The 23,846-nt window shown below is 41.1% G+C and overlaps 1 protein-coding gene across 1 annotated transcript in view; it reads right to left on the bottom strand.

Annotated features, from left to right (window-relative positions):
* Window positions 1–22,770, bottom strand: part of SLC17A6 (solute carrier family 17 member 6) — a 40,502-nt gene extending 17,732 nt beyond the window's left edge. The window contains exons 1-4 of the mRNA XM_066251140.1: window positions 21,748–22,770; window positions 18,779–19,031; window positions 17,110–17,228; window positions 399–513 (exon numbers count right to left, since the gene is read on the bottom strand). Coding sequence (XP_066107237.1) covers window positions 399–513; window positions 17,110–17,228; window positions 18,779–19,031; window positions 21,748–21,833 — 573 coding nt within the window. The 5' untranslated portion in view covers window positions 21,834–22,770. The remainder of the gene's footprint in view (window positions 1–398; window positions 514–17,109; window positions 17,229–18,778; window positions 19,032–21,747) is intronic.
* Window positions 22,771–23,846: the final 1,076 nt, after the last annotated feature.

Raw genomic sequence — 23,846 nt, 5'->3', positions numbered from 1 at the left:
AAAACTCAAATAATGATTCAAAGCCAATAGGGACTTGGTATAAAACTCCCAGGAGATATTAATTCATGGTTATTGACAGCAAAAGACGAACTCAAAATTTTTTTATCACAATATAATACCAAAAGTGCCTGTCCTTCTTCTTTTCTTTTTATTTTAAGTCAGTCACTAAACATGTCCTTAATACCACACAATTCTAGAGAAGGGGAGGTAAGCAGTCACAGTTGTAATTTAGCATCATTTTAATGCAAAAATAGCTGATTGCTTAACTTTTCCAACTTTTTAACACAATGTAGACACAATCCAATAAGACATATTTATTTGTAGATCAAGACAAAGACTGTCTGCTGGTTCTTAATAACATGGCAACCTTAAGACGCTGTCATCCTGTAGTTCCATACCTCAACAAGCCCCTGCAGTATCCTAACAAAGATGACACACCCATAATGCACTCTGGCTGCTGATGGGATTAGCATATTCAGGGTAGAGGTAAGAAGTATGGCAGCTCCAAAAACCCTAAAAAACAAAAGGAGTTAATAGATCTAAATTTTTCAGGTTAAGTTAATCACAAGCAATTTTAAATTAGAATGTTGTTTTTTTTTTTTTTTCTTTTCTCCTAAAAGAATAAAATATGTTCTGGACTTGATCGCCTAGAGCCATTGCAAACAGATTCACGGACTATCTTGAAATGCTAGAAAAGCAAGGAATAAATATGGCTATACATACTTCATAGATGTAATTGCATTTTACACAAATTTAATAAATCATTGTATATGTTTTTGGTTTATATCTCAGTCTACAATGTAAGCTGCTTAAGGGGTAGAGCTTGTTTTAGACACACTGTTACATCCCCAATACTATGTGTCGGGCACATAGCAGATACTCATAAAGAGCTATTGGAAAAATAATGAGTGGAACTGTGCTCCAGATTATACAACTATTTTTAACTGCCGTAAATCAGTATATCTATTAAAATTTTATGAATGATATCATATTTTAAATACCCCAAGAAAATCTCCTGCCCCTTAGTACATGTTTTTATAAGCAAAATATGTTTACTTCATATATGTCTCAGTTTTTTTATTTTTTGCATGTGGGTAGGTGGGGAGATTGTGTTTGAGGCACACTGCCAGGAGCATAAATATACATAACGATTCAAGAAAAATAATCAGTCAGTTGAGCGTCATTCCGAACGTCAAGGTTGTGGTTCAATCTCCAGTCAGGGCACGTACAGGAAACAACCAATGAATCCACAACTAAGTGGAACAACAAAATGGATGTTTCTCTCCCTCACCCTCTCTTTCTTTTTCTTCCCCCACCCCAGTCTTTCTGAAAACAATCAATTTAAAAAAAAGAAAGAAAAGAAATGCTGGAAATGTGATGCTAACATTTTTATCCATCTGCAAGTAGAAAGTCCACTTTAATATTAAAAAATATTTTATAATGTTCATACTAAACAAGAAAAACATCTCCATATCTGGATAACTTTAGAAATATTATCTTACAGAGAAATTTTGGGACATAGTATATCTAATAAGCTTAGCTGTATACTCTGTGCAAGTTTACTCAAGTCAAACTCTGAACCTTTAACTCAGTCAAAACTGGTTGCCCATAGAAGCTCTAATTCTTCCAGGGGACACAGTTAAATGTAACTATGAAAGACTTGAGTTTTCTGAAAGGAGTTTTGATCATTATTCATCTACTACTGGAATTTGAAAAAGGATGCTACAGAGGGTTGACGTGGATCAACTCTTTTTCTGTGAATCCTAAACTGGGTCAAATTCTTCTGTTTACTTGATACAGCCAAATATGCCCTGTCCTCAGAGGTTCGCTCCACTGAGGTAAACAGTGAGTCAGAAGGTGAATGTTCTATTCCATTTTTCCTCTGTGCCGTTTGCTGAATAGGTATCTGTGTGCGTGTGTGTGTGTGTGTGTGTGTGTGTGTGTGTGTGTGAAAACATAATTTATTTCCTGTTTGACACAAACTTTCTATTTCTCAAAATAATTATGAAAATGCCACACATCTAGTGACATTAAACTTCTGCCAAGTATAGATTTATTTTCCAGAAAAATCTCGCAACCTGTCTTTGGAAAATAAGAATCCAAAATTATAATAAATTTTTATTTAAAATATATTTTAATTCTTGATTATTACTTTTAAATTGAAAGAATGTTCACCTCTCTTAAGTCTACCATCCAAATGTTTTTGTGTGCAGTCCCCAGAACCCTTTGGGGGGTCTTGTTTAGGGCTGAGAGGAAATAGGAGGGAGTAGATGGTGCACATTTTTTAGACCTGGTGTTAAATGGTGTGTGTTCCCAAAGGCCAGTCAGGCAAACACATCTTTCCACTGTTCTGGGAATTTGGAGGTGGTACCCGTGCAACAGAAGGAATGAAGGTGGAAAGGGCAAATGATGCAGGAGTTTTGGTCATGTGAGTAGGCAGCCTGGGTACTAGCAAATGTGTACTGTCTTTCTGTGGATCCATTCATCGACAGTAATGAGACTGATGGCCTAAGGCTTTAAGGATAAAGAGGACCAGAGCTACATAATGCTACAGGATTTTCCAAAGTGCTTATATGAGTTATGCATCCACTCTCTTCAGCCCTTTGGAAGAATTATTTCAAACTGTCATCTATAAACCAAGGGCATCAGAATTCCCTGGAATGCTTATTAAAAATGCAGATTTCTCACCCCAGACTTTTCAAATCACAATATGATGGGAGTAAAGCCTGGAAATCTATATTTTAATAAGCAGTCCAGGTGATAACTTTGTGTGCAAAGAAGCAGCAGAAGGATTTTATCCTGGTTTATCTAACATGCGTTTTATTTTCTAATAATTATTTTGAAAGTATGAAGGATGAAGGTCATTTCCTATGAATATACCTTCCAAAAAATCACTTTATCCCTTTTTGAAGGGTTTCAACATACTGCTATGCTTAGATAAGTAAGAGAGAGAGATGAATTTTACCCAATCTTTAGCTCATTTCCTCAACTCCACACCACTATTTAAGAAGGGCTCTTTCTTGTGCAGTACTGTCCTGTGCATTGTGTGATGATTAGCAACATTCTGGCCTGAATACACCAGATGCCAATAGCATATACCCTCCAAACTGTGACAACCAAAAATGTCTCTAGCAATTGCAAAATATCCTCTGGGGAACAAAATCACCCACCAGTAGAGCTACACATCAACCTTGTGCTACTTGTTGAGTGCCCATTCTAGTCAGATCTAAATTTCAGGAGTGCTATTCAAGTTGCTACACACCATTCTGACATTTAATGCACCATAAATCCACAACCACCTAACAATCCAGTGACATGGTGTATTTTGGGAGGGGGGTTGTTTGTATTTTTCCGAAGTGAGAAGTCTGGGGGGGGGGAGGGGGGAGATAGACTCCCATATGCGCTTGACAGGGATCCACCCAGCATGTCCACCAGGGGGCGATGCTCGGCTCCTCTAGGGCGTTACTCCATTGCAATGGGAGCCATTCTAGTGCCTGAGGTGGAGAGCATGGAACCATCCTCAGTGCTTGGGCCAACTTTGCTCCAGTGGAGCCTTAGCTGCAGGAGGGGAAGAGAGAGATAGAGAGAAAGGAGAGGGGGAAGGGTGGAAAAGCGGATGGGTGCTTTTCCTGTGTGCCCTGTCTGGGAATCAAACCCAGAACTTCCACATGCCAGGCTGATGCTCTACCACTGATCCAACTGGCCAAGGCCGACATGATGTTTTTAATATACCCATTTTACAAGTGAAGGAACTAAGCCTGAGATAAGTGACATCAGTTATACAAGTGGTTAACCAGTCCTAACTTGAGAAGCCCTGTTTTAAATCTTGTCTGATTCCAAAGCCAGCGGGTTTTGCCACTAGGATTTACATCTGATGATGCACATTCTATGTCATTAGAAATGTATCTCAGCCTTCTAATTATAAATTTAAACAATAATTTTCACATGGCAACTTGAAATCACCCTACTATTCCTGAAATAAAATGTTCATAAATTACTTTCAATGTTTACTTTCCACTCTTGCCCTGAGAAGTGTTTCAAATGACATCGAACATTTGTAAATGCTTCCTACTTTTAAGTTCCCTAATTCCTTTTATTATTTTCTTAATTATTCATGGCCATAGCATCATAGAAATGCAGGGGCTTTTCTCTAACTATTCTCTAACTATTTAAGAATAACATCCACCAAACTTCTCAGAACCTCATCTTCTTTTTAAACTGACATATAACTGGTATACAAATCAATATCCAAGTAATTAAAATTCTGATTATCAAAATTCTTTCCTGCCTGACCTGTGGTGGTGCAGTGGATAAAGCGTCGACCTGGAAATGCTGAGGTCGCTGGTTCGAAACCCTGGGCTTGCCTGGTCAGGGCACATATGGGAGTTGATGCTTCCGGCTCCTCCCCCCCTTCTCTCTCTCTGTCTTTCTCTCCTCTCTCTCGGTCTCTCTCTCTCCTCTCCAAAAATGAATAAATAAAAAAATGAAAAATAAATAAATAAATTCTTTCCTATTATGGGAAGCCTTTACACAATATCATAGTGTACTACCCACAGCCAGACTGAAGCAGCCACTTCAGTCAATATTCATTTAGGTATTCACACTTCAAATCCTTGTAAGACTATATTTAGAGTGGGGTATTTTGCTGAAAGGGGGAAAGAGCTGACAGTTACAGAGTTCTTGCTATACTTTTCCTCTATTATGCATTAATTAATTTAATCCACAAAACTCTGAGTTACATTTCTCCCATTTGACAAATATGAATATGCAGACAGAAAGACTGCAACAGAAAAAGCAAGCAGCGGAGTTGAGGTTGGGATCGGGGCCTCTCTGACATGCAAATCTGTGCTCTTTCATCTATGTGATGCTACTAGGCACTGAGAAAAGGACAAGGGTGGCCCTTGGTGTAGTTGGAGAGTAAAAGAGAGACAAATAACCAAGGGACAACTTATGCCAAAGGCTGGAACAGGAAGGAGCACAAATGGAAAGCATGGGAGGAAGACATCCATTCCAGCTGGGGTGACCAGGAAGCAAGTCCTTCACAGAGACACTTCCAAGCTGGGCCTTGGAAGAGGGATACAAAAAGAAGGAAGAAATTCCAAAGATAGGAACTGGATCAGCAAAGATTCGAAAAAATGGATGGGATTACATTATGTACCAGAAACTAGGGCAGTCTTTAAAAGGTCAGGGCATGGTGGTAGAGGTGAATGGGAGGAGTTAGAACATCAAGAGTGAGATGATGAACAAGGATCATGTGAGAGTGATTTGAGGAAATGCAGACAGGCCAAGGAGTGGGAGAACAGAATCCACAAGACCATGGCTTCTAAGAAATGATGAGGTTCAGGGTCCTAGAGAATAATAGATAATTATGCTCTAAAAGTGACATAAATATGAAACTTACTAGAATTAAGGGGAGAGAGATCTATGAGTCCAGAGAGATAGAAGGTAATCAAGATTCATGTTTAGTCAAGAAGATGTCTTGCAGAGGAACAAGGGTTCAAAGTCATTAATGATGGTAGAGAAAAAAAAAGGGGGGAGGGACATACATATGGTACAGAATTGTTGTAAAATCCTAGCTTTATTACTTAGTAATGATATAACTGGAAAACTACTAACCTTTCTAAGCTTCTGATACTTCTCTATGAAGAGGGCAGTGCTGTGTAATGATCAAAAGCATGGTTTCTAGGACCAGACTGCCTGGCTTCAAAGTTCATTTCTGTCACTTATTACTTGAGCAGTTTACTTTAGTATTTATGCTTCATTCTTTATCAACAAAAGAGAGATATTGAAAGAACCTATGAGTTATTACAAGTAAAACACCCAGAAGAATGTCTGGCATATCCTAAGCATTTAAGGGATGTTAGGACTTGTACAATGATAATATATCATATTTTGTAGGATTGCTGTGGAGCCAAATGAAATAATGTATCTAAAAGGTTTGGCTGGTGCTGACACATAAAAATAAATCCATAAAGGAGTCAGTCAAGTAGAAATAATTTCATCCAATTGTTATTGAATTGCTAATGTGTACTAGTCACTATTCTGGATCCTCATTTTAAACTGTCAGCAACAATATTAGAAGCTATAACACTATCCTTATTTCTTAGATTGAATAACAAATCCCAGTGAGTTTAAACAACTTGTGAAGGTCACAGAGATACTAGGTGGAGAACCATGGTTTATATTTACTCAGTCTGGTTGTAGATCCTAGATACTTAACCCTTAAGCCAGGGGTCCCCAAACTACGGCCCGTGGGCCGCATGTGGCCCCCTGAGGCCATTTATCCGGCCCCCGCTGCACTTCCGGAAGGGGCATCTCTTTCATTGGTGGTCAGTGAAAAGTGCAGCGTTGCTCACGTACAGTACTACTTCCGATGACGCGGGACGCACGCATCACGGCTCCAGAAGTGTGTCATATCATTTCTTATGGTTAGCAGTGACAAATATGGAACCGGACATTGACCATCTCATTAGCCAAAAGGAGGCCCATAGTTCCTATTGAAATACTGGTCAGTTTGTTGATTTAAATTTACTTGTTCTTTATTTTAAATATTGTATTTGTTCCTGTTTTGTTTTTTTACTTTAAAATAAGATATGTGCAGTGTGCTTAGGAATTTGTTCATAGTTTTTTTTATAGTCTGGCCCTCCAACGGTCTGAGGGACAGTGAACTGGCCCCTTGTGTAAAAAGTTTGGGGACCCCTGCCTTAAGCTGTACTCTACATTAATGGAAGAAGAACTAAAATGAGCGCTAACAATGCCTGCAGCAGCAGATAACATAACAAAATTTTGTAAGACAAAAACATTATCGAAAGATAGATGGTCACAGAAATGGAGAGCAGGAGCAGGACGCTACACCCACCCTCCTATTTAAAGGAAGTAAACAGTGGTTCATTTAGGGAGGGGTTTGCCTTTTTATGAACAAAGCCTAGGATTCAAAAAAGAAATAGAAGAAATAGTAGAATTGGGTATGAAAAAGAAGTTCCAGAATATAAAGTAGTTCAGCGCAGGGACTTCCGGGCTTTACCACATGATGATAATAATCACCTTAGGGGGCTTGTTCAAACACAACACTTAATTGCTGGGCACGGGAGGAGTCAGTAGGTCTGTGAGGGGACTGAGAATTTGCATTTCTAACAAGTTCTCAGTTCCCAGGTGATACTGATTCACTTTTTTTGATCTGAGATTCATTGGTTTAATAGTGCCATGCTAGATATTCCCCCCTAAACATCACAAAAGAGACAGATCTGGGGCAGACGCAGGCCTAGAATGAACAGAGTTAGAGCTGAAATGAGGGGCTTCCTTCTTATTACAGATGGGAATGGCAAGAGTGGGATGGAATCACCTCATAAGAGGGACGATCTCCTTGACGAAACACGAATCATAATTAAGTCATTTGATCAAGACCTGAAGTGAAGTTTGCTGACCTAGTTTTAAACTGTTCTCATTGACCAAATTGACTCAACAGCTGCCATATATTTTTAAGAACATACAAACAGCATAATATAATATTAGTTAATAATACACTGTATGTATTTAAATTCCAGTTCTAATTTCTTATGAGGTATAACACTGAACAAGTTATTATTAAATTCTCTTAAGCCTCACTTTCTACATCTGTAAAATGAAGATACTCAGTTTTCATAATTCAAAGGATTGTCATGAAGATTAAATGAATTAATTATGAAAAGGGACAGTGTCCTGTTCACAGTAAATGGCTCATATATACCAGCTATCATTGCATAGAAATTTCCTATCATTTAATAGAGTTTTCAGAGAATTGTTATTCTTTGTTTCTTTCTTCCGGAATGTTTTTGACTTAATTAAATAATGCTATTTCTGTGACAATGGATTTAAAGTTGTTTCATTTCATCCTGAAATTCTATCAGCTTACATTTCATGAAAACATATAGTGGGAATTCTATCTCTCATTTGAAGGTACACAGATTTAGTCAGCATGCCTTCTCCTCTTAATCCATTTCTCAATAGTCACTCTAAAGCTATTAGACAGGACACATATGTTTCTTTTTAATTCTAACCTCTAAATGAATTGTACCAGTGTTGGCATCTCCCCGCTATCACCCTCAATATTTCCCTTACATATACCCACATACACACACACCTTTTTTGCAGCTAATCTCTTCTCCTAACAGATATTCCTAACATACTGTAGAGCACTTTTAGAAGACTTTATCTAAGCTCTGTGTTTCTCCACCCCCCAAGTTATTTGAGTCTCTTGGCAAATATAGTCCAGGTCTGTCTTTCACTTCCTCACACCCATGATGCTAGCGAAAGGCTTTGTATATGGCCTGTTCTTATAATTTTGTATAAAGACTTCCAATAGAGGGCCATGGTAACTTCCATTCCTGGGGCATAGTGTGTTATAACAGATAGTTCTGCTCTGGACCTGCTTTATCCTAGTCTCTTTTTCAATTGACCATTTATTTGTTCTTGAGTTTTTAATGGGGACAAACTGCTGTTCTAAGTAGCCTAACAATCATGGGAAGCTGAGTGACTCTTATAGAATAATTGTAGGATGGCAGCTATGGACTAGAATTTAGAATACTCCTGTGAATAAAACCTCACTTGAGATAGTTGCTGAGTTCAAGTACATGGCTCCGTCAGGCCTCATCCTTAAGTCTTCCAAACAACTCCGTAGACTCTCCTGAAGCCACCTGCCATTACACTTTCTGTTCATCATAGCAACCTGCTCACCCTCTGAAATCACAGTCTCTCAAACACCACTTTCAAAATCACATTAGGTCATAATGCTTTAGAGGTGATGTACTCTTAAAGAATCTCACCATTTATCAATACTTAATGTAGCTGTGCAAGTTGTATTATGTTTGACAGTCATCATTTTTCTTTTACCTGATGTTACAAAAACCAACAAACAAACATGAGCATTGAATAGAGTTTTGATGTCTCAATAGGCAAAAGAAAATAGATTATATATTAAAAACATTTAATGTTTGTGTGACTTTTATCATCCCTAGCATGGGTCTCCACTTCGACACATAGCTGCATCTCCCAGCACTGCTGCCCTGAAAACAAATCCATCACAATAGATTTTTCAATTTTATCCACATATCAAAAGACTTGCCTAAAAGGCAAAATCATGCAAATATATAAATCTTAATTATTCCACAGCCATACCTTTTCCTATGGACCTAGACCAGTACTAAATAATACAGTGATAAAAAAAAAAAACCACTGTAAAATAATTTTTAAAGGAACATGCACAGTAAAGCTAGTCAATAGGAGAAGTCTCATTAGAAAAGAAGCACATTATGTGAAATCAGACACGTAGTTCTTCCTCTCAGCAGCTAGGGATCTTAGGGAAAATCACTGCTACTCTGGGTTCGTGTCTCTCATCAATAAAACAGGCATAAGAATGTCTGCCTTACAGAGCCTCTCTGAGGAAGAAAAAATAAAATAAGGGTCATTTGCTTATTAAGATTGCTGTTCATAATGATAAGCCACTTGAAAGCTACTCAACACTGTTGTTTGCCTCAAGATTTCCTCCACAGCAAATAACATACTAAAATGATTTAATTTGCTCAGTTTCAAGTTTAAAACTAATTTCTACGGGTTTTTTTTCTGTTACACGCACAGACATACATAAGTGTGTTTTTAAGTGCTTATATTGTAAGAAAATGTCATCATTTCACACTGAAAGACAAAGGAAAGGAAAATATGTGTGTGTGTGCGCGCACACGCGCGCGCGTGTCTAAGCGTGGAGTAGGAGGCTTCATATCATCAACTACATAGTCCAAATTGAGAAGCATATAGTATTGCTGATATGAAAATGTCCTGGAAAGCAAATGATATTGTTGAAAACCTGCAGCACGCCCTGCCTGATAATTACCATTCAGTGTGGCCTGAAGCAAGTTAGCTCTGAAATTCCCAATCATATCCTTTTTCCTATGACCCAGAGCCACAAGCACCCTCATATATGAGCTCACCCCTCAAGGATTTGTCTGGAAGAGGTGACAGAAACATTGGTGACTTGTCACTTCTACAGATTATATCTATTTTCCCTGAATCAATCAATCAATTTCCATTTGGGCAGTGGCTTGTCACTTAACAGGGAACTAGTATTCTTCACCCCAGGTGTGGCACTAATCCTTTCCAAGAGGGTCTGCAGGAATAGAGTGATTCAGGCTGTTTAATCTATTTAATCTAATCAAATCGGTGCTCAGGCACCTCCCTTCATTACATCTGATGCCCCCACTCCCATTTTAAATAAGGAATACACAAGCGCAAGCTGGCTCTCTGGGTCCCTTGATACATCATTAAGTTGTAAAAATGACTTCATCACTCATGACAGAGAAATTAGGCAGCCCCAACAGTAGCATATGGCAAAGGGAGAATCATTCTACCAGCTGCCCACCTGACTCTCTCCTCCCTCAAAATCATGTCCCTCCCCTCCAGAGACTGCCTCTTCATTGCAGGAGTCGGATGTGGGATGTGGCAGCCACAGGGGAAGCCAGAGCCAGTGAGGGGCGAAAAGGGGGGGATGGAAGGGGAGAGAAGCTGAGAGAAGCTCATGTCAGCAAACCCCGTGCAAGCCCTTAGGGACCCCTCCCCCTCTCGATCTATCTATTCATCTTGTGGAAAGGGTATTTTCTTTTGTCAGGAAAAGGAAGGCCTTTTTCTGCATTGCCCTAGATACCTAACCTATAGGGCCCACAATGGGAAGGCAGCTAGATATTTCATAGGCAGCGAGATGAGTGAGAGAGAGATATTCAGCTCTAGCCCTACCAGCCTGAATGACTATAAACTGTCTTTCCACCACAGCAGGAGAGTAGTCCCTTGCAGCAGGCTTTATGTTTATAGTCTGAATTGTTTTCTCACACAAAAGGAACTTGCAAATGTTTCTCACTGGAAAGGTTAACAGTGGAGGGATTCAGCCGGTTTGCACCAGTTGGGCAAAATGATACCTAAATTTTTGTTGATTTCAGTGACCCAGTTGTTAAAATGGCACTTATAATCAGGGTTCTCTCTAAGGTGGGTGCCTGGGCAGCCACCCAATGTGGAAATCACAAATTTACATTCCTTACTCTTTTATAACATTCATCTGCACAACAGTGTATTCTAAGTGCCCATAGTAATGTTCATTTCGTCCATAGGTGAAAAAAATTGCAAGTGAGGATGCCAATCAAGAAGCAATACGGAAATATCTTAAATAACAGTTTCATTATTTTTTGTCAGGGATTATTCAATATTTTTCATTAATATTTTAAAACTCTTTCTTATAGCATAATCTAGTTTTGTGTACCTCTTTTATTGTTCTTAAGTATTAAATGCACGAAGTAATAAACTACCTTTCAGTATATCATCTTTTTTATACTTAAAATGGTCATTAGGTTGTTAAAATTATTTGAACCCCACCACTGTTAAGGAACCCTAGCTTGCGATAAATGTTACAGTAGAAAGGTAAGCAGAGAGGGAAAAAATATGATAGATGACAGATAGATAAATACATAAATAAAGGGTATTTGTGTGCGTCTGGTGATAAGACTTTAGATTTCCAATACATGCTTACTCTAATACAAGAAAAAACACCTTTATTGTTTAATTTCTATGAAGGCAAAAGACAGAATAGCTCCAGCAAAATTGTTTCTTTCTGGGCTTAAAATATAAAGGTGTTGTGTCTAAAGTATCTTTGTTCCTCTCTTTCTGAAAATCATTCTCACCAGAGGATTTTTCGACATTAGGTTAGCCAGAATATTTACCTAAAGCATATCTAATTTCATTTTTATAAATAAAATTAGACATTAGTAAATAGTTTTAAGAATCCATCCATTTGATCCAGTCATTTTTTAGTGTAAATTACTCTCTTTTTTAGGTGAGTCATATAAATTGAATTTGATCATTCAAAATCCCAAGGAAGAACCCTTCTTCTTTGCAGACCAAAGGTCTAAACTATCCCCCAGTCATGCTCCTACCTCCGCAATCTTATAAACCCAAACTTTCAAAGGGTCTGGGCAGGGAGGAAAAGTTCTAAATACCATGTTTTCCTCCACTGAAAATCACACTATTTGCCTAAGTCACTATCAGGTTTGGATGTTGACTTTTGCTGATAGAAGAACAGAATCACTCCTGTTGTGCCAAATAGTTTGGGAGCCAGTGTACACACAAAAATAAAGTATGTTTCTCCTGCCACAGAAACCTAAGGGTCCCTTGGGCCTACTAAAGGCTTCTCCGTCTAATTCATGGATTTCTGTCCAAGATTTGGGGCATGATAGACTGTAGGCACCGATTCAGGGAGCAGATGGCTCAGCCTGCTGCTGAAAGTGAACTTCGCAATGAAGCACATAATATCAGGCAGAGATGTTCAATTTCAAAGTGGAGGTTGGCTGTGGTCATGCACTATGGGACACCTGAGTTTTACTCTCAGGCATTTTGTCACTTGGGCAAGTTACAACCCCCCTGATTCTCTATTTGCTTTCTTGATCTGTAACCTGAGAGCACTGGATTAGATGAGCCTGGTCCAGCTCTAAAATGGGTTCTTTTTGTTACAGGGAGTTCACTTTATGCTACAGACATATGCAATCTTCAATCCTTCTTCAAATAAAGAACTTTTTTTTTTTTTTTAGTCAAAGTCAAGTTAGAAACCCAAGAGATACCTGGAAAGACAGAATGTTGTACTAGGAACTGAACCCTCTTTACATAAAAGACAGGGCAGGGGAAATAAACAATAACTTTCAACAGAAAAATCCAACCTCCTGCTCAAAGGCATTTCTCTAAGTGTATTTATAATGCCTGGCTATAATTCAAATGCGGCACGCACTGAATTACTAGAACTCTTAATTCTATTGGCTGAAAATAGTTTTAACAAAGCTCTTTAAAAGCCTTCAAATGAGAAATAGCATTTTCAGTGAACAATAATATTAATAATGTGCATTAAAAATAATCTTAAAGGCAGAAATCTGACATATGAAAAGGGGCATTTTTATCACAATAAAAATAATTATTAAAAATGAATAATTTGCATCATTAATACTTAAGGCAAATTTAAACACAAGTAATGCTGAGTGCTCACAAGAGTTTTTTCTTTTAATATTTTTTTATGAATTTAAGTTTTTATTATTAATGAAGAATAACAACAATTATTGAGTGCCAGGTATTTGTTAAGAATTTTACACTTATCAGGTAAGTATTTTGGTTAGTCTTCCTTTACAGAAATATAAACTGAGGCGCAGAGAATGTTTTGTGTCATTCTATTAAATGGCACATTCAGGAGGAGTCTGAACCCATACAGTTTGGCTTGTTTTAGAATCTATATCTCAAACATTATGCCATACTGCCTTTGTGTGTGTGTGTGTGTGTGTGTGTGTGTGTGTGTGTGTGGCCATACTTTGTTGTGATGTTCATTTTATTTATTGAGCAGGGATCTATCATGGGCCAGGCACTATGAGGTTTATGCAAAGTATAAACAGTAAAAACAACACAGACAAAACTACTTGTTCTGTCATGACACTTACATTTTATTGGAGAAAGGCACACATTAAACAAAAAGAAAAATATTGGTATACCAGGTGGCTATCAGTACTATGTAAAAAACTAAAGCAGGATTGGGAAATCAGGAGGAAAGGACATGATAGAAAAATTTTAAATAGAGTTTAAGTAATATTGCCACCTATACTAGAGTGTCAAGAATAGTCTATATAGTATTATCCATTAAAGACATAATGTTGGCCAAATTTTCTTAGGTAATTCTGATCTTTGATTATACCCACTGCAAAAATTCTGTTGTTTCTCACATTAAACGTTTGCCCAGTGAGATTCCTTCTCACTCTCTCAGTGCATTTTTACCACAATAAAAATCATCTTTAGCCATTTTATATTTGGAATTATCTGGATTACTGTAAACTCCATGCTCAGTATTGTTTAAAAGCAAATTTCATTGTCCCCAACACCTTTTAAACACTGTATTAAATACCTGTATGTACTCATCTGGAAACATTACAGGTTTGTTGGGAGTGTTTTGTTGATTCCCTACCCTAAGGCCCCCTGTGGAAGTGGCTAAATTCTCCAGCCCAGGATATGCCATAGCCCTTTAAAAAAGACAAAAGAAAAAATGATGCAAGGGCCATCATCATCATCTGAAACTGAGTTTTCTCTCCCCAGGACTCCTTCATTTTCTCCTCTGCATGATCAGGAAAAACACGGATATTTGGAATTTGACCAGAAGAAAAACAAAACAAAGAACTTGTATTCTGCACAAGTATTTTGCTTCATCTCTAAAATGGAGGTGCCAAAGCATCACTGTTTGTTTTTCATTGAGAAATTTGCCTGGCAGTGTAACCAGGAGCGCCTCTATCTTGAGGAAGCAGCTTCACACACCTCAGTTCCTCTGTTCCAGTTCCGGCCATAACAGTGATGACACACACTTTCCAGATTGAGCTTCTTCTACACCTACAGGGAGAGGAATCTGTCCCCAGCATCCCATCGAAGGGAAAGTTTGTTCTATTATTAAATGAACTATAGGGAGGAGCTCATTTGAATGGATACACAATAATTGTAGGCGGAAAACTGATCTTGCTGTGCTGTTTTTACTGTTTTTGAAAAGGATTATAAAGAGAAACCATACATCTTTTAAATCAATTCTAAAAATCTATCAGTTTTTTGTTTAAAAAACAGCTAAGATAAAATTTTATGTAGTACATATAGGACTAATCGGACATTCACCAACATGTTAATAATAGGTGTCTCTGGGTGATTAAATTATTTATAATTTCTATTACATTTTCTTATTTTATATATTTTTATAATTAGAAATGGGAATGTTATATATATTTTAAAACCTGTTTTCACAGAAGGCCTCAACTATATATTTTTAAAATATAGTTGTCATATTTTAAAATTGTAGCCAAGATGTCAAAACCCCAAGATGCAATAAAGAAGCTATTTTATAATAATCTTCTATCTGTTCATAATATTTTACAATGAATTTTAACTTAGTTTCCTCAGTCTTGCAGAATACAAAATAATGCATAAGAAAACATTAAGCTTTATTCCCTGGAATGCCCATTTTAGGGTAAGGTAAATACAGATCCAAATAAAAATTCTAAAATTCAGAACTCTTTCCTTTGAGAAAAATGTAACAAATAAATTAGCATCTGAGTCAGCATCAGTCTCTTCTTTACTAAATATGTCACAAATGATAGCATTGAGCTTGACTTTTTTTTTTTTCATCAGGAAAACCTGTTTACTGACCTCCCAATTTTATAACCTGTTTACTGAAGCATCCCTGGTGTATTTTCCTGGCAGGAAAATGTTAGCATTTTAACATTTGGCAAGCCAAAGGTTTTGACTCTGAAAAAAAAAAAGGCACAGCCATTATATTTTCATTTCATATTACATTGAGTTTCCTGTATAATTTTTGGGTTTTAGTGCATTGTTGGATAGGTATCCCCTGAAGTAAAAACATTTATATATATATATATATATATATATACACACACACACACACACATTATATATATATATATATATATATATACACACACACACACACATTATATATATATTTTTTTTCAGAGTGATTCTCCAGGAAAGTTTGTTTTGTTTTAGAAAATATTTTATAGGGAAAAAGTATTCAAAACACTATGCATGATGGGTATGAAATCCAAAATGTAACATGTTCATTGCCAGTACTATTTAAGGCATTATTTCCTTTAGATTTTTCTGCCTAATATTTTTTTCATTCATTTATCCCATTTATAATATTGAGTTCTCTCCACAGTTAGTGCTTTTCATTTTAAACAGATTCCTTTAAAAAAAAAAAAGAATATCCGTGTCTTGCTGGGTCTCAGTGCTAACCATCCATAATGTCAGAGAAAAAACAATATTCATAGGGCACTATACTTCATCTATTGCACTCTCTTCTTGACATTTTGAAGGACTGTCCAAAAATCCTCACCCTAGAATCCTTAAGCCTAAAATATGTAAATTTCCAAGAATTCCTTCCTAGGCCTTGGAGATGACTGGGAAATGTTGGGTGGGAAGATACCTCTGAGAATAGGACTGAAGATGACAAAAGCCACTGGAAGTGGCCTGGGAAATTTCACTTAGAGATGAAGAGGGACCCGTTTACGTTTATGATAGCAGACTAGAACACAGACTAGAGAGGTGCCCAGTACTAGATTACTAGCAAGTTGTGAAGGGCGGGAGAGTGATGAGGTCATAGTACAGGGTCTGAAGGAAGACCCGAAGTCTCTCTTTGGGGGCTCTATGCTGCAATACTGGAAGGAAAGTGCTTGCGTTCTTCATCGGCTTAACAATTCAGACTTAAGGAGCGCTTGGTTTTATTTATCATGATATACAACGTGAAGCAAATGAAGCTGTCTCCCACCCTCCTATGGCTGTGCTCTTTGACACCCCTACCCCATCACTTCTCAGGCCCCAAACGTCGCGTTGCCTCTGCGGGTGGCGCTTGGGGCACTCCTGAGGGCTGACACTAGGACCTCGTCTGGCAGCCACCCCCGCAGCACCGCCCGTGGCCGCAGGAAGCAGTTAAGCGCCTTCCCCTCCCCGCCTCTCCTCAGCGGGGCTCATTAACAGGTGGAATCGCGCCCCTGGAGCCTGAAATCCCGCCCGCCTCCATAGAAACAAATCCTTCAGACCGAGAGCACCATCTGGGCAGGCTCCCCCACCAGCTTTTCGAGGTTCGCTGCCGGGAGGTCGGCGCCGCGGGAAGCCGGGGCGCCCGCGGGACGCGCGCACGTGAGACGACAACACGTGACGCCCCCACCCCTTTGCGCACCAGGCCTCCAGGTCCCTGCTCCGCCTGCTCGCCGCCAGGCCTTAGCTCCTTCCCGGCCTTAAAGCACGTCGACTATTTTGCGAAGGGCCGATTCAGACGGGGCGGACAGGAAGCGACCGCGGGCGCCCGCCCCGGAGAGCCCACGTCCTTTCGGGAGCCTTGTTCTGGAAGGAGGCCCCGGCAGTTCCTTCTCCGAGAGGGGGGACCAGGGACTTAGGAGCTCTGGCCCGGGGGCTTCCTACTCCCGTGGGGCGGTCGTCCCGGCCCCCCGGTCTCCGCCGCCCTCCTGAGGGTGCGGGTTCCACGACCACGAGCCTGGGCCCGGCCGCGCACGTTACCTGTTGGCTGCAAGCCGAGACGCGATGTAGCCGCCCGGGATCTGGGTGATGATGTAGCCCCAAAAGAAGGAACCGTGGATCATCCCCACGGTTTCCGGGTCCCAGTTGAATTTGGCTTTCTATGGGAAAGTAGGAAAAAAATTATTTTAATTTTAAAAACCTGGCGGAGGGAGAGTAGAGTCAGCGCCCGGGCTGAAGATTCTGTTCTCCAGACAGAGAGCCCCCAGTTCCCGGGTACTCCCTGAACTGCGGGCGTGGGGGTGGCTTAATTATCGTTTCCTAACAAAACAGAATCAATACCTTCTTATAAGTGGGAGATGCTTCTTTCAGCTGGAAAACAGGGCACAGTGTATTGTGATTAATGGCAAAGCTCGGCGCCCTAGTTTGGCTCTCGGGATACTGTCAGGCCGGTTGGGTCACCTCGATGAATGAGAATCCTCAGGAATCTGGTTTGGGAAAATCGGACTCCCTAGGAACAGATGTCGTTACCCCGCTGGGGATGGAGACACCCGGCTGGCTGCACTTAGCTGCCCCCGGCCAGTGCGGACAGCAGTGGAATCGCTCAGACAGCAGAACGGAACCCGGGAAATTCTGGGGAAGGAAGTTGGGGAGCTTGGGGTGGGAGGTGCGAGGTCGAAGGAGTTAGGAAGGAAAATGGTGCCGGCCAACGGGGACGGGCGTGGGCCGAACGACCTGGAGTAGCCCTAAGAATCTGGGAGTCAGTGGAGAGGGAGGTGTTGCGCCCGGGTGATCGTAAGAGCCCGAGAGGGGCGCGTCTGAAGGTCGGGGCCTAACTCGATCCACGACAGCCTGTCCGGCTGCACCAGGTGGACCTTTAAACTGGGAGGAAATATCTGCATCGGAAAGGGTGGAGGAGCGATTATTCCGCCTGAGAACCTGGGGCCCTGTACTCTCTTTGAATAAAAATTTGAAACCAAGCGCACTTTGCGGGGTCTCCTGGAACGTCCAGGGCTGGTCAGCGCTCACTGTTTTCTGTCCAAAGCGAGAGCCAAATTAATCCTCCCCACCCTCACTCTTTCTGGTTTACTGTCACTCGGATCCCTAAACAGGAAGTAAGGACCCAGGGTTTTCTGTGACCTTGACATTGACCCTTCTCTTACTGAGGGTCACCCAACCCACACGTCAGATTATGGGACTGGATTCCCGGTGACCCCAAGATGCGCCCGCACTGCGGTCACTCTCTCCGCCAGCCGCTGGGAGGAAGCTGCCCACGTCCACACAGTCGATTTATTTTTCGGTTTTGTTTCATTTTCATTATTAAAAATGTGGCGGGAATTGGAGGAATTCAGCGGGAAATTATAAATAGCTGCTCTAATTCCTTTGAGTAAAAGAAAAATGTTTCGATTTAGTGTAGCGGACATGACTAAGCCCCAACTTCTTGTATGAAGTTACTCTTCTCAAAAACCTAGTGAGCTACACGCTATTTCCCACTTTGCAGGTGAGAAAGGCCAGGCCTAAGGGCAGAAGCGACTCGCTGCAGGAGCCGAGAGAGGCAGGTGCTGGCGATCCTAGAAGGCTCTGTTCAGCAGGGCGGCACTAGGGGGGCGGAGGGAGGACGGAGCCTGCCCCGTGGAGAAGAAGGGGTGAGGGTACCGGTCTCGAACAGGTGCGGGGGCTTCGCGCGCCCGCGCGGCCGGCTGCTGCCCACCTCCTTGATGACCTTGCCCCCGCGGTGGATGGTGCTGTTGTTGACCATGTCCACGATGGCCACGCCCAGGTTGCAGCGGATGCCGAACGAGATGCAGAAGCCGAGGCCGCTCATGATGGCTATGATGTAGCGACGCGGCAGGCCGAAGCACGTGCAGTCGCACAGCGGCGCCTTTTTCTCGGGCACCTCCAGGGGCTTCCCGTCCTCGGTCAGCTCGATGGTCTCCCCCGCCTCCTGCTTCTTCTCCAGAACCCTGCGCGGCAGAGCGGAGGGGGCCGGGGTGGGCCAGGACCCCTGGAGCCAGGCGCCCCCGAGGCCCTCCCGTTCCCGGTGATCGGGGCCCCTGAGGGCTGAGGGGAGGGGCGCTGGCCCTCCCTCCCTCCGTCCGGCGGCGGGTGAGGGGCGGACTCGAGGCTCCGGGACCCCCCGGGCGCCCCGACCTCGGCCAGCCCCTCTCCCCGCGGCGGCATCTCCTCGCCTGGAACACCTCCGGCCCCCGGCGTGCAGTCCCCAGCCCCTCGGGATCTGTCCCCAGCCCCTCGGGATCTGTCCGCAGCACCTGGATTCACACACACAGGCCGCTTCGGCCTAACTTTCTTGCGGAGTCTGCAGTTTACGAGGGTTACCCCCAAGGCGCCTGCTGAGCACCTGTGCGGACGCCTCCCAGCCACAGGGCTTTATCCCGGCGACAGGTTGCTTCCTGCGGCCGCCCAGCCTCCCGCGGGCCGCTCAGCGGCGGGCCCGCCCTACCCCTTCCCTTCCCCGGCAAGTTAGAGCTTTCCAGGATAAGGACGCCGCGATCCCGCCCCCGAGCTGAGCCGGGCGACTCCGGGGACTGAGGCCTCTCCTGTCCAGAGCCCACGCCGAGGTCTGCGGACGCTCAGTGGGAGTCGCTCACCCCACGGCCCTTTCCTCCTGCCTTAGAGTGCCAACCCAGCGTTTCCTCTCCGGTTACACATCTTGACTATTTTTTTTCCTTCTTATTACTCGAGTTTGAAACAAAGGCCTCCGCAACATATGGCCGACACCTAAGCTTCCTACTGCCAGAACATGAATAATTAATTCTCAATCTTGCGTCATTACTATCTCGGTTACACACACACACACACACACACACACACACAATGTCACGGGCCCATTTCCAAAGACTTAAAATGAGACTCCCAGTTATACAAATGCGCCCCCAAATCAACTCCGGTAAGATGTTCCACATCAGGGTGGAAGGTCTCACGGTGGTTTTTGTTTTCTGTTTTTATTTTAAACACAAAACATTTCACGAGATTTCACGCGCCTGATTCAATTCCTTTTAGGCTTTCGTCCTTGGGGGAAGAGGGTAGGGAAAAACAGAGAGATAGAAAGGTTTTACTAAAAACTGATAGCGTTGTTCTGGTCCACAATATATCCGTGAAATCTCTACTTAAAAATAGAAGACGATGAATATGAATGGGTAACATCACCGTGGACCCTTGAGGTGAATGAATACTTTCAATATTTAAACAAAGAACACCACCGGTTAAAATTTGAAGATGTTTCCAATCTACCAAATAATTGATTTTTATGTATGCTCTTTTAAAGGATATATCCAACACAATTGTTTTCACACACGGGCAAAGAAAATGAAGATCTAAGATCAATTTCAAGAATGCACAGCTTGGGAGAGGACTGTCAAGCAATTGGAGGCTACGGGGTGGGGGGTGGGGAGGAAGTCAGACTTCCAAATTCTGCAGGATAACACCTGGGAATAGCTCACAAACGCATTTGAGACTATTTAAAAAAAAAAAAAAAAAAAAAAAAGCTTATTCCTAAAGTCCAGTCGCAATGGTAGAACACAGGGCAATATATTCTGGGAGAGAAAAATTCAACTAATGAGATTTAATATTATTTTGTTACATTGGCCTCATAAACTCATATTTCAGAGTTGAACTCTGCAACCTGAACTCCCCACCTGAGGGCACCTGGGCTGGGAAAGAACAGCTTTTTCCAGGGCAGCTGCGAGACTGCAGGGCCCTTGCGGTATACATTGCCGCATAGGTGCATGATGGAGACTGCACGAAGCCCCCCAGAACCAAAGAGATTTTGAAAACTGGTCATTTTCTTTCCATTTCCAAAGACTCCAGTTTCTCAAATGCGAAAAGAAGCGCTCTCTTGGAATCGTTTATTCTTTTGTTTCTGCCCTCTCTTCTTGATTTTGCTCATATTATTTAGAAAAAGTGCATTCACATAATATCTTGAAAGGATTTAAAGTTGTGAAAGTAAAACAATGACTACAGGGAAGATAAATATTTTAAAAATAATTTCCAAAGTTATTTTGCTAGTTATTGTTATGGTTTTTTTCTTACAAGTGCGGTGACCTTTCCCATGGAAGAATTAGACTGCTAGGACAGGTCAAGTAATGAAAGGCATATACACATTATTTTGGGTTCAGAAAGAAGAACTGCTTCAGCTATCTATTGATATATTTTGATTCTTCTTGCTTCTTTACAGAAGGCTGATTCCATTCGGGGATTTACTACTCAAGTGGTTTTGGAGCTAGGATCTAAATTTCTTTTTGCCATTATTCTTCATAATTTCTTGATGAATTTTTAAAAGGATTATATATTTTATGCATTTGTCTGCATCAAAGGAATTTAATTTGGTGTCACTATAAGCACCAAATGAAAGATTCTTTGAACAGGTACTGGTCATTTTTCAAATGTAAAGAGGATAAGTCTTGGATAGGAAAGGATGAGAATCTGCAGGTACTGAAACAAAAATCACACACACATACACAAAGCAGACAGGTCCATTTAGTGCAACATTCCTGAATAAATAAGCAGGTTCCCAGAGCAGCCCCACTCCAGCAATGAACAAGAAAAAAGACTTTCCCGATCATATTACAATCTCTCTAAGCAACCAGGGTTCACGGAAACAGCCCTGCAGATTTTTTTTCATGCTGAGCCTCAGGCAAATATGGGTTTGCTTTCTCTTACCTGTAGATCTGGCCGAGGGATTTTCCAGCAAAATTCTTTAGCCCCTCTTTTCCTGGGGTCAAAATCCTTTGTTTTACCGACTCCATTCTTGCAAATACTGGTGTCAGGCTCTTGCCAGATTTAAATAGTGATCGCTATAGAAGGTGAGAGTTGCGCATATTGTCTTAACCCCTTAAGGTAGTTGTGGGCTTTTTCTTCTCAGCAGAATGGTATTGATGCCAGCAAGAGTGCGAGTGAGAGAGGGGAGGGAGAATGAGAACAGAATACAACAGAATAGCTGCATGCAACCCACGGGTTTCCTAATAGGAGAGTTGGTAGACACAATCAGAAAGTCTCATTGGAAGGGGAGGTTCCGGTGGCAAAAGGCGCACGCAGTGCCATGGTATTTGGGCGGGTGCCGATGAGTCCTTGTCCTGGAAGTCAGTCCACCGAAAAACAATTTAAATCCCCAGTGTTGAAAGCCTTATTGCTGTCAAATCTCCTTGCTTTTAAATGGAAGGGTGGCAATATCACAGAACCCTTGTGTAAGGACAAAGGTAAAAGAATAATACTTTTCAAAAATATGTATATTAGCTGTAAGGAGCAGAGTACTTCCAAAACTCATGGGAGCATCTTAGGTCTCAGGTGAGCAATGCTGCTATTAGTTTTTTCTCCTTGCCTATAATCTCCTCCCATCACGCCGGCGCAACTCTGCTCTGCGGTAGAGTCGAATTAAGATGGAGAAAGCTTGCTGCTCTTCGAAGACTTGAGTAAATAACAGATACACAGTTCTGATTTGGGCAGCGTCAGGGAAGATTTTTTTTTTCCCCCTGCACAGCTGACAGCGCCGTGCGGGCGCGTCTAAGCAGAATGGTTCAGCACCACGGACAGAGTAAGTTTCAGGAAATGGGGAGGCTTCTTTTGGCTGACCAGATTGCCAACTTTCTAGGGGAGATGGGTGGATCTCCCTGATGAAACCCTTCTGGGGAATCTTCAGAAATGGATGCTATGGAGACGAAGTGGGAAGATGTCATCATCGCCAGAGTTTGCAGGGAGAATGGTGCATTTGGCTCTGCAAAGGAGGAAGACTTTATTAAAAATTGACAAGTTACTTCTGGTCTTGCCCAGCATGCTAACACCAAACCTGTTTGTTTCAAGGAAGGAAGATTACAACATATTTTGCTCATGTTTGTGGTATTCTGGGGCACCTGGGCTCACCTGGATATGAAATTTATGTACACAAAATGAATAATTACATTGTTCATGTATTTTGTTTTAACCTCGAGAAGGAAAAAGGAAGAAAGGAAGAGTGGGGAGGGAGAGAGTGGCATAAAAAGGAATAAAAGAGAAAGAAAAACATACCTGCAACCTCAGTGCCCTTGGTTAAATAAAACACATGTAATTTAATATAATATATATTCCTTGGAATTTTATGATTCTTCACTTTATAATTCACGGCACACTACTAAAATATCAGTCTACTGATGAGATTTGTGGCTATACATTGTTCTTGTCAACAAATAATCACAGATGATATTTTCAAGATTTATTTAAAATTACTTATATTCTTTTAAAATACGATCTTTTTGTACCATTTTCTCCTACAGCAGAATTATACTTGTGTAAAACATTTGTTTTTACATATACAGATATACCATCAATAAATCTATTTTATTAAGTAAAGCAAAAAAACTATGCTAGCTTAATGTTAATTATTAATGCATTTCACATGAATCACAGTGCTCTTAGATGCAATTCAAGCAAATGATTATAAAACAGTTTACCCTTGAACCACATTCTCAAGGTCAAAATCTTTGGATTTTATTTAAACCGACAGGGGGAGTAGATTTTTCTTGGGAATCCTGGGACCAAATTTCAGAAGCATGAATCTAAATACAGATTAATGTAAGATTGTTTCCTGAATAGGTCAGATAACACAATGGATATGTATACACAGAGTAGATAGCTGAAAAAAAATATCAAAAGTAGCTAATATTATCTACCATTGTTAAATTTAATAGTTTTCATATAAGTATGTATTAAATATATTTTTTCTATAAAACAGTGAACCATATTTCTAAAGCTCTTAAATGCCTAAAATAATATCTATCCCCAAAGGT

Source organism: Saccopteryx bilineata, chromosome 1 (genome assembly GCF_036850765.1).
Source record: "Saccopteryx bilineata isolate mSacBil1 chromosome 1, mSacBil1_pri_phased_curated, whole genome shotgun sequence".
Lineage (NCBI taxonomy): Eukaryota > Metazoa > Chordata > Mammalia > Chiroptera > Emballonuridae > Saccopteryx > Saccopteryx bilineata.
The sequence above is the reverse complement of the archived record's forward strand: the minus strand, read 5'-3'. Positions and strand labels throughout refer to the sequence as shown.